This window comes from Eutrigla gurnardus (assembly GCF_963514095.1).
Source record: "Eutrigla gurnardus genome assembly, chromosome: 20".
NCBI classification, from domain to species: domain Eukaryota; kingdom Metazoa; phylum Chordata; class Actinopteri; order Perciformes; family Triglidae; genus Eutrigla; species Eutrigla gurnardus.
The window spans coordinates 10108783-10118973 of NC_139931.1; the positions used below are offsets into that span (position 1 = coordinate 10108783).

Below are 10191 nucleotides of genomic sequence, written 5' to 3' on the forward strand. Positions count from 1 at the left end.
TCCTTCTTTTGACAAATGTACTTATTGTAAGTTGCTTTGGACAAAAGCGTCTGCTAAATGACCTAAATGTAAATGTAAATATATTTTTTGAGGGAGTAAAACCATGCAGATTAGAGCAAAGCTCCTCCTCCAGTCAGCCCCTCTCGGTTTCGGTGCTGTATTAAATTGCTCCTCCAGCACCTCCTCTCCTCATCCTCCAAACCCTCTAATCTGTCCACAGCTCTCTTTCACAGTCACGAGTCCATTCTCTGCACACACTGACACCATGCTGGGGACCCTCTGCACTCTCATCACTGCTCTAACATGTAAGGAGGCTGACTCGCTGCAGCTCTGACCTCATGTTGGATCCATCAGTCTGTGTGTCTCTTCACTCCATGTGTTCTTGTTGTGTCCAGGCGTGAGTGGCGTGACGGTGGTGACACAGAAGCCAGTTGTGGCGGTGAGGAAAGGAGAGACGGCCACCATGGACTGTAACCTGGGGACGGTTACTAACGAAGTTGCTCGTTGGTATAAACAGGTTCCTGGAGGAGTTCCTCAGTTTGTATTATATTTTCATAGCAGCTATAGCTCTCCAACCTACGGCTCTGGATTCTCCTCTCCAAAGTTCACATCTACTCATCAGTCAACATCAGATTATCGTTTGATCATCACCAATGTGGCGGAGGGAGACTCAGCAGTCTATTACTGTCAAACATGGGACAGCTCTGTTAATGAGGTCGTATCACAGTGATTTACACTGTGACAAAAACCTCTTCACTCAATACTTCTGCTTTCTGAGTCTCTGCCACATCTTGACTGGGGGAGAAGCCATCAGTGGAAGCTTTCTGTACGTATGAGGGATGTCGATGCAGTGAAAGTGGTGACCAGGACGCCTGCTGTCCACATGGTTTCTACGGGACAACAGCTTGTTCTCAACTGCAGCATTCAGAGATACGATGGAGTCAGTTGGTATGAACAGTTCAATTTCTGAACAGAATCAAATCATTCAAATGAGGACAAAAAAAGTGGAACAAAACATTGAAGGATATTAAATTAATTCAGACAAAGGTGTTGTTTTTGGAACGATGAAGTGAATGAGATGTTGATGGTGAAAACTGGTCTCAACAGGATGATTCAGTTCCAGTCCCGTCATCAGCGAGAGTCGGGAGGTTTTTGTACAGCCATGTGTACAAACTGAATCACTGTGGTATTCGGATCAGGCACCAAGCTGACTGTGACAAGTAAGTACTTTTTACTGATCTTAAGACGAGAGAGATTTTCTGTTTCTGTTTTGTATTTATAGATAATTATGATTTCTTTCATTTCTACTAATTAATAATTCATTTTTTCTTTTTAATGTAATGATTAATTTGACTTTTGTTGATCAGCTTTGATACCAAGCTGTTTTTTCAAGAGAATTTAAGTTATTCTAAAAAAAAAAATCAGTCCTTAGAATGTTTTATTTTCACAACGTGACAAATTCTAACGTTGCAAAACTATTTTAACAATATTAAATCATCTGTTCAGTGTTTAATGTGGATACTAAGTCAGTGAGCTTGTCCTGTTTAATTACTAAATGAAATGTAGAGGTCATCTTGAATTTAACTGAATTTTATCGCTATAATCACTTTACTTGCTGGCTTTGAAATATATTTTTCCTATGATAGTTATAGAGATCACAAAAGCCAGCTTTACTGTAACTTCTCACCGTGACTGAGGAGGGTTTATTATTATTATTTAAATATCATTCTGTAAGACTCAGACAATTACTTTCTTTCTTTGTTTTCAACATAAATGTAGATTTTGCTTTTAAAAGGAACTCTTAGGCGATGGTCTCTAAATGTTCCTGGTTTTTTAAATGCTTGTTCAGTTTGATTGTTATCTTGTCCACCAAACTCACTAACTACACTAATCTGTTCCCGTCCTGCTTTGTATTAAAGTCTCCATTTTCAGTGATTTGAAGGATGTCTGTTGTCTCTTCTCAGGCTCCAGCCTCCCTCTTCCTGTCCTGACTGTCTTCCCTCCGTCCCCTGCTGAGCTCCAGGCCAACAAAGCCTCTGTGGTCTGTCTGTCCAGTCAGTCGGTGCCTTTCGCAGATGTGAGCTGGTTGTCTGGTGGGAGTCCAGTGGCCAGTGGGATCTCTACCAGCACCGCTGTCCGACAACCAGACCAGACTTTCCAAATCAGCAGCATTCTGTCCGTCCAGACATCAGACTGGAACATGGATCGGGTTTACACATGTAAAGTGTCTTTGGGCTCCCAGACTGCAGAGAAAAACATCAAGAAGTCAAACTGTCTCACTGAGCAACAGTAGAGGAGCAGGACGTGATTCAACATCTGCTTCTTTACTGTTTGTGCTGTTTGCTGCTCACAAGCTTTACATGGTAGGAAAGATGTGCCTGCATGCTTGTCATATATGTTGTGACCGCTAGGTGGTGGTGTTTTATCAGCTTTGCAAATGATAAAATGTATACTTATTCAATAAAAAAGCATCGTGTAAATCTCCTTCTCATTTTTGTCACTGACAGTGTCATCTTTTACGTGCCAAGTTTGAGTAGAATATTTAATCATGTGCATACAACATCACAACATCACATTTGTATCACATTGCTTAATGAAAGTACAGCTTTATAACATTTGTTTTCCTGTCTGTCTCCTGATTAGTCATCTAAATTTATAAAAGGACCAGCAAGGAAAAGTGAAGGAAAGTTTCTGACATCAGAGCAAAAACAATTCACCTCTTCATCACTTCCCAACACTGAAATAAAAAAATAAATAAGCACTTAGGAAAATATTGTATCAACATTTCTTTAAAGCGTTTTAAACATGGAGGTTAGCAATAAAGTGGCACAGTAATAAGTGCATGCTTGATTCATATGTGTAGCTTCTTTTAGCTGGACTGACTTACTGACTCATCAGATGAAGGGAGAAAATGAAACTGAACATTCATCCTCCATCAGTGAAGCGTCACCTGTCTACCCCTCCTTCACTTCCGTCCCAGGATGCACCTGCTCCTTATTTATAGCTCCATGTAAATGAAGTTTCAGCTCTCTGTAAAATAAGAAGAAAGTTGTCTATGACTGGAAACACAGATATATTGATCATTAAGATTTAATCAATCATGGACAGTTTTTTATGCACATTTGTGCAAAACCGAAATGAATATACTGCAATAGATGGATCTGCATTGGTCAATGAGGTACCTGGCCTGCAGCACTTAAAAGCAGAGAGACCTCTGGTGTAGAGACTGCCGGTCTTGCTGCCCCTCAGCATCGGATTTGTGGTTATCTTGTTGTCCTGTTAATAAATCCTATGGATTTGATGGTTTTAAAGGTGTCTCCTGTGGTAGTTTCAGTGGTGGAGTGTTAACCCTTAATGGTTGCCCAAGTGGGCCGTAGCAATATATATTATATAAAAATATATAAAATACATGAAAACTGGACTTCAATTTGACATATAATACACCCATTAAAACAAAACAGGAAATCTTTTTCAGATCATGATATTATTTTTTTTGAGGGAGGAAAACCATGCAGATTAGAGCAAAGCTCCTCCTCCAGTCAGCCCCTCTCGGTTTCGGTGCTGTATTAAATTGCTCCTCCAGCACCTCCTCTCCTCATCCTCCAAACCCTCTAATCTGTCCACAGCTCTCTTTCACAGTCACGAGTCCATTCTCTGCACACACTGACACCATGCTGGGGACCCTCTGCACTCTCATCACTGCTCTAACATGTAAGGAGGCTGACTCGCTGCAGCTCTGACCTCATGTTGGATCCATCAGTCTATGTCTCTCTTCACTCCGTGTTTTCTTGTTGTGTCCAGGCGTGAGCGGCGTGACGGTGGTGACACAGAAGCCAGTTGTGGTGGTGAGGAAAGGAGAGACGGCCACCATGGACTGTAACCTGGGGACGGTTACTAACAGTGAAGCTCGCTGGTATAAACAGGTTCCTGGAGGAGTTCCTCAGTTTGTATTAAAATGTTATCACGGCCATAGCTCTCCAACCTACGGCTCTGGATTCTCCTCTCCAAAGTTCACATCTACTCATCAGTCAACATCAGATTATCGTTTGATCATCACCAATGTGGTGGAGGGAGACTCAGCAGTCTATTACTGTCAAACATGGGACAGCTCTGTTAATGAGGCCGTATCACAGTGATTTATACTGTGACAAAAACCTCTTCACTCAATACTTCTGCTTTCTGAGTCTCTGCCACATCTTGACTGGGGGAGAAGCCATCAGTGGAAGCTTTCTGTACGTATGAGGGATGTCGATGCAGTGAAAGTGGTGACCAGGACGCCTGCTGTCCTCATGGTTTCTACGGGACAACAGCTTGTTCTCAACGGCAGCATTCAGAGATACGATGGAGTCAGTTGGTACGAACAGTTCAATTTCTGAACAGAATCAAATCATTCAAATAAGCACAAAAAAAATGGAACAAAACATTGAAGGATATTAAATTAATTCAGACAAAGGTGTTGTTTTTGGAACGATGAAGTGAATGAGATGTTGATGGTGAAAACTGGTCTCAACAGGATGATTCAGTTCCAGTCCCGTCATCAGCGAGAGTCGGGAGGTTTTTGTACAGCCATGTGTACAAACTGAATCACTGTGGTATTCGGATCAGGCACCAAGCTGACTGTGACAAGTAAGTACTTTTTACTGATCTTAAGACGAGAGAGATTTTCTGTTTCTGATTCATATTTATAGATAATTATGATTTCTTTCATTTCTACTTATTATTTATTTATTTTTATTTTTAATGTAATGATTAATTTGACTTTTGTTGATCAGCTTTGATACCAAGCTGTTTTTTCAAGAGAATTTAAGTTATTCTAAAATAAATCAGTCCTTAGAATGTTTTCCAACATATTTAAAAAAATCTATTTTCACAACGTGACAAATTCTAACATTGCAAAACTATTTTAACAATATTAAATCATCTGTTCAGTGTTTAATGTGGATACTAAGTCGGTGAGCTTCTCCTGTTTAATTACTAAATTAAATGTAGAGGTCATCTTGAATTTAACTGAATTTTATCGCTATAATCACTTTACTTGCTGGCTTTGAAATATATTTTTTCTATGATAGAAATCACAAAAGCCAGCTTTACTGTAACTTCTCACCGTGACTGAGGAGGGTTTATTATTATTATTTAAATATCATTCTGTAAGACTCAGACAATTACTTTCTTTCTTTGTTTCCAACATAAATGTAGATTTTGCTTTTAAAAGGAACTCTTAGGCGATGGTCTCTAAATGTTCCTGTTTTTTTAAATGCTTGTTCAGTTTGATTGTTATCTTGTCCACCAAACTCACTAACCAGACTAATCTGTTCCCGTCCTGCTTTGTATTAAAGTCTCCATTTTCAGTGATTAGAAGGATGTCTGTTGTCTCTTTTCAGGCTCCAGCCTCCCTCTTCCTGTCCTGACTGTCTTCCCTCCGTCCCCTGCTGAGCTCCAGGCCAACAAAGCCTCTGTGGTCTGTCTGTCCAGTCAGTCGGTGCCTTTCGCAGATGTGAGCTGGTTGTCTGGTGGGAGTCCAGTGGCCAGTGGGATCTCTACCAGCACCGCTGTCCGACAACCAGACCAGACTTTCCAAATCAGCAGCATTCTGTCCGTCCAGACATCAGACTGGAACATGGATCGGGTTTACACATGTAAAGTGTCTTTGGGCTCCCAGACTGCAGAGAAAAACATCAAGAAGTCAAACTGTCTCACTGAGCAACAGTAGAGGAGCAGGACGTGATTCAACATCTGCTTCTTTACTGTTTGTGCTGTTTGCTCCTCACAAGCTTTACATGGTAGGGAAGATGTGCCTGCATGCTTGTCATACATGTTGTGACCGCTAGGTGGTGGTGTTTTATCAGCTTTGCAAATGATAAAATGTATACTTATTCAATAAAAAAGCATTGTGTAAAACTCCTTCTCATTTTTGTCACTGACAGTGTCATCTTTTACTTGCCAAGTTTGAGTAGAATATTTAGTCATGTGCATACAACATCACAACATCACATTTGTATCACATTGCTTAATGAAAGTACATCTTTATAACATTTGTTTTCCTGTCTGTCTCCTGATTAGTCATCTAAATTTATAAAAGGACCAGCACGGAAAAGTGAAGGAAAGTTTCTGACATCAGAGCAAAAACAATTCACCTTTTCATCACTTCCCAAGACTGAAATAAAAAAATAAATAAGCACTTGGGAAAATATTGTATAAACATTTCTTGAAAGTGTTTTAAACATGGAGGTTAGCAATAAAGTGGCACAGTAATAAGTGCATGCTTGATTCAGATTTTTAGCTTCTTTTAGCTGGACTGACTTACTGACTCATCAGATGAAGGGAGAAAATTAAACTGAACATTCATCCTCCATCAGTGAAGCGTCACCTGTCTACCCCTCCTTCACTTCCGTCCCAGGATGCACCTGCTCCTTATTTATAGCTCCATGTAAATGAAGTTTCAGCTCTCTGTAAAATAAGAAGAAACTGTCTATGACTGGGAACACAGATATATTGATCATTCAGATTGAATCAATCATGGACAGTTTTTATACACATTTGTGCAGAACCGAAATGAATATACTGCAATAGATGGATCTGCATTGGTCAATGAGGTACCTGGCCTGCAGCACTTAAAAGCTGAGAGACCTCTGGTGTAGAGACTGCCGGTCTTGCTGCCCCTCAGCATCGGATTTGTGGTTATCTTGTTGTCCTGTTAATAAATCCTATGGATTTGATGGTTTTAAAGGTGTCTCCTGTGGTAGTTTCAGTGGTGGATTGTTAACCCTTAATGGTTGCCCAAGTAGCAATATATATGATGTATTATTTAAAAAAAATATGTAAAATACATGAAAACTGGACTTCAATTAATACACCGATTAAACCAAAACAGGATATCTTTTTCAGATCATGATATTATATTTTTTGAGGGAGGAAAAGCATGCAGATTAGAGCAAAGCTCCTCCTCCAGTCAGCCCCTCTCGGTTTCGGTGCTGTATTAAATTGCTCCTCCAGCACCTCCTCTCCTCATCCTCCAAACCCTCTAATCTGTCCACAGCTCTCTTTCACAGTCACGAGTCCATTCTCTGCACACACTGACACCATGCTGGGGACCCTCTGCACTCTCATCACTGCTCTAACATGTAAGGAGGCTGACTCGCTGCAGCTCTGACCTCATGTTGGATCCATCAGTCTGTGTGTCTCTCTTCACTCCATGTTTTCTTGTTGTGTCTAGGCGTGAGCGGCGTGACGGTGGTGACACAGAAGCCAGTTGTGGCGGTGAGGAAAGGAGAGACGGCCACCATGGACTGTAACCTGGGGACGGTTACTGACAGTTATGCTTGGTGGTATAAACAGGTTCCTGGAGGAGTTCCTCAGTTTGTATTAAGATTTTTTCACAGCGATAGCTCTCCAACCTACGGCTCTGGATTCTCCTCTCCAAAGTTCACATCTACTCATCAGTCAACATCAGATTATCGTTTGATCATCACCAATGTGGCGGAGGGAGACTCAGCAGTCTATTACTGTAAAACATGGGATGACTCTGTTAAAGAGTACGTATCACAGTGATTTACACTGTGACAAAAACCTCTTCACTCAATACTTCTGCTTTCTGAGTCTCTGCCACATCTTGACTGGGGGAGAAGCCATCAGTGGAAGCTTTCTGTACGTATGAGGGATGTCGATGTAGTGAAAGTGGTGACCAGGACGCCTGCTGTCCACATGGTTTCTACGGGACAACAGCTTGTTTTCAACTGCAGCATTCAGAGATACGATGGAGTCTGTTGGTATGAACAGTTCAGTTTCTGAACAGAATCAAATCATTCAAATAAGCACAAAAAAAATGGAACAAAACATTGAAGGATATTAAATGAATTCAGACAAAGGTGTTGTTTTTGGAACGATGAAGTGAATGAGATGTTGATGGTGAAAACTGGTCTCAACAGGATGATTCAGTTCCAGTCCCGTCATCAGTGAGAGTCGGGAGGTTTTTGTACAGCCATGTGTACAAACTGAATCACTGTGGTATTCGGATCAGGCACCAAGCTGACTGTGACAAGTAAGTACTTTTTACTGATCTTAAGACGAGAGAGATTTTCTGTTTCTGATTCGTATTTATAGATAATTATGATTTCTTTCATTTCTATTTATTAATTAATTATTTTTCTTTTTAATGTAATGATTAATTTGACTTTTGTTGATCAGCTTTGATACCAAGTTGTTTTTTTCAAGAGAATTTAAGTTATTCTAAAATAAATCAGTCCTTAGAATGTTTTCCAACATATTTTACCATATTTATTTTCACAACGTGACAAATACTAACATTGCAAAACTATTTTAACAATATTAAATCATCTGTTCAGTGTTTAATGTGGATACTAAGTCAGTGAGCTTGTCCTGTTTAATTACTAAATGAAATGTAGAGGTCATCTTGAATTTAACTGAATTTATCGCTATAATCACTTTACCTGCTGGCTTTTGAAAAATATTTTTCCTATGATAGAAATCACAAAAGCCAGCTTTACTGTAACTTCTCACCGTGACTGAGGAGGGTTTATTATTATTATTATTTAAATATCATTCTGTAAGACTCAGACAATTACTTTCTTTCTTTGTTTCCAACATAAATGTAGATTTTGCTTTTAAAAGGAACTCTTAGGCGATGGTCTCTAAATGTTCTTGGTTTTTTAAATGCTTGTTCAGTTTGATTGTTATCTTGTCCACCAAACTCACTAACCAGACTAATCTGTTCCCGTCCTGCTTTGTATTAAAGTCTCCATTTTCAGTGATTTGAAGGATGTCTGTTGTCTCTTCTCAGGCTCCAGCCTCCCTCTTCCTGTCCTGACTGTCTTCCCTCCGTCCCCTGCTGAGCTCCAGGCCAACAAAGCCTCTGTGGTCTGTCTGTCCAGTCAGTCGGTGCCTTTCGCAGATGTGAGCTGGTTGTCTGGTGGGAGTCCAGTGGCCAGTGGGATCTCTACCAGCACCGCTGTCCGACAACCAGACCAGACTTTCCAAATCAGCAGCATTCTGTCCGTCCAGACATCAGACTGGAACATGGATCGGGTTTACACATGTAAAGTGTCTTTGGGCTCCCAGACTGCAGAGAAAAACATCAAGAAGTCAAACTGTCTCAATGAGCAACAGTAGAGGAGCAGGACGTGATTCAACATCTGCTTCTTTACTGTTTGTGCTGTTTGCTCCTCACAAGCTTTACATGGTAGGAAAGATGTGCCTGCATGCTTGTCATACATGTTGTGACCGCTAGGTGGTGGTGTTTCATCAGCTTTGCAATTGATAAAATGTATACTTATTCAATAAAAAAGCATTGTGTAAAACTCCTTCTCATTTTTGTCACTGACAGTGTCATCTTTTACTTGCCAAGTTTGAGTAGAATATTTAGTCATGTGCATACAACATCACAACATCACATTTGTATCACATTGCTTAATGAAAGTACAGCTTTATAACATTTGTTTTGTCTGTCTCCTGATAAGTCATCTAAATTTATTAAAGGACCAGCACAGAAAAGTGAAGGAAAGTTTCTGACATCAGAGCAAAAACAATTCACCTCTTCATCACTTCCCAAGACTGAAATAAAAAAAATCAATAAGCACTTGGGAAAATATTGTATCAACATTTCTTGAAAGCGTTTTAAACATGGAGGTTAGCAATAAAGTGGCACAGTAATAAGTGCATGCTTGATTCAGATTTTTAGCTTCTTTTAGCTGGACTGAATTACTGACTCATCAGATAAAGGGAGAAAATGAAACTGAACATTCATCCTCCATCAGTGAAGCGTCACCTGTCTACCCCTCCTTCCGTCCCAGGATGCACCTGCTCCTTATTTATAGCTCCATGTAAATGAAGTTTCAGCTCTCTGTAAAAGAAGAAGAAACTTGTCTATGACTGGGAACACAGATATATTGATCATTAAGATTGAATCAATCATGGACAGTTTTTTATGCACATTTGTGCAGAACCGAAATAAATATATTGCAATAGATGGATCTGCATTGGTCAATGAGGTACCTGGCCTGCAGCACTTAAAAGCTGAGAGACCTCTGGTGTAGAGACTGCCGGTCTTGCTGCCCCTCAGCATCGGATTTGTGGTTATCTTGTTGTCCTGTTAATAAATCCTATGGAGTTGATAGTTTTAAAGGTGTCTCCTGTGGTAGTTTCAGTGGTGGAGTGTTAACCCTTAATGGTTGCCCA

At 40.2% G+C, this 10191-nt stretch overlaps 3 protein-coding genes across 6 annotated transcripts; all 3 read left to right on the top strand.

The window, feature by feature from the left end:
* Positions 1 to 209: 209 nt before the first annotated feature.
* On the top strand, positions 210 to 2463 carry LOC311031350 (immunoglobulin lambda-1 light chain-like). 2 transcript variants are annotated; one of them, XM_084037616.1, is made up of 4 exons: positions 210 to 305; positions 396 to 718; positions 1187 to 1220; positions 1965 to 2463. In XM_084037616.1, exons 1-4 carry the CDS (start codon positions 266 to 268, stop codon positions 2291 to 2293), a joined length of 726 nt encoding a protein of 241 aa, XP_083893742.1. In that variant the 5' UTR covers positions 210 to 265; the 3' UTR covers positions 2294 to 2463. The 2 variants fall into 2 exon arrangements, 1 of the variants encoding a protein (XP_083893742.1); XR_014599063.1 differs by lacking the exons at positions 210 to 305; positions 396 to 718 and adding an exon at positions 728 to 948 and having other exon boundaries at positions 1108 to 1220; positions 1965 to 2080.
* Positions 2464 to 3615: 1152 nt separating this feature from the next.
* LOC311030878 (immunoglobulin lambda-1 light chain-like) lies at positions 3616 to 5874 on the top strand. Of its 2 annotated transcripts, XM_084036910.1 has the most exons (4): positions 3616 to 3711; positions 3802 to 4124; positions 4593 to 4626; positions 5382 to 5874. In XM_084036910.1, exons 1-4 carry the CDS (start codon positions 3672 to 3674, stop codon positions 5708 to 5710), a joined length of 726 nt encoding a protein of 241 aa, XP_083893036.1. In that variant the 5' UTR covers positions 3616 to 3671; the 3' UTR covers positions 5711 to 5874. The 2 variants fall into 2 exon arrangements, 1 of the variants encoding a protein (XP_083893036.1); XR_014599019.1 differs by lacking the exons at positions 3616 to 3711; positions 3802 to 4124 and adding an exon at positions 4132 to 4354 and having other exon boundaries at positions 4514 to 4626; positions 5382 to 5497.
* A 1151-nt stretch (positions 5875 to 7025) lies between these two features.
* On the top strand, positions 7026 to 9302 carry LOC311031353 (immunoglobulin lambda-1 light chain-like). Of its 2 annotated transcripts, XM_084037620.1 has the most exons (4): positions 7026 to 7121; positions 7214 to 7532; positions 8001 to 8038; positions 8798 to 9302. In XM_084037620.1, the coding sequence occupies exons 1-4, from the start codon at positions 7082 to 7084 to the stop codon at positions 9124 to 9126; spliced, it is 726 nt and encodes a 241-aa protein (XP_083893746.1). In that variant the 5' UTR covers positions 7026 to 7081; the 3' UTR covers positions 9127 to 9302. The 2 variants fall into 2 exon arrangements, 1 of the variants encoding a protein (XP_083893746.1); XR_014599069.1 differs by lacking the exons at positions 7026 to 7121; positions 7214 to 7532 and adding an exon at positions 7631 to 7766 and having other exon boundaries at positions 7926 to 8038; positions 8798 to 8936.
* The last annotated feature ends 889 nt before the right edge of the window (positions 9303 to 10191 follow it).

Coding starts and splice junctions, on each gene's coding strand:
- LOC311031350 (XM_084037616.1), top strand. CDS start 266: ATGCTGGGGACCCTCTGCACTCTCATCACTGCTCTAACAT. Junction 719..1,186: donor ACAGCTCTGTTAATGAGGTC/GTATCACAGTGA, acceptor TGAATCACTGTG/GTATTCGGATCAGGCACCAA. Junction 1,221..1,964: donor CACCAAGCTGACTGTGACAA/GTAAGTACTTTT, acceptor GTCTCTTCTCAG/GCTCCAGCCTCCCTCTTCCT.
- LOC311030878 (XM_084036910.1), top strand. CDS start 3,672: ATGCTGGGGACCCTCTGCACTCTCATCACTGCTCTAACAT. Junction 3,712..3,801: donor TCTCATCACTGCTCTAACAT/GTAAGGAGGCTG, acceptor TGTTGTGTCCAG/GCGTGAGCGGCGTGACGGTG. Junction 4,627..5,381: donor CACCAAGCTGACTGTGACAA/GTAAGTACTTTT, acceptor GTCTCTTTTCAG/GCTCCAGCCTCCCTCTTCCT.
- LOC311031353 (XM_084037620.1), top strand. CDS start 7,082: ATGCTGGGGACCCTCTGCACTCTCATCACTGCTCTAACAT. Junction 7,122..7,213: donor TCTCATCACTGCTCTAACAT/GTAAGGAGGCTG, acceptor TGTTGTGTCTAG/GCGTGAGCGGCGTGACGGTG. Junction 7,533..8,000: donor TGGGATGACTCTGTTAAAGA/GTACGTATCACA, acceptor AAACTGAATCAC/TGTGGTATTCGGATCAGGCA.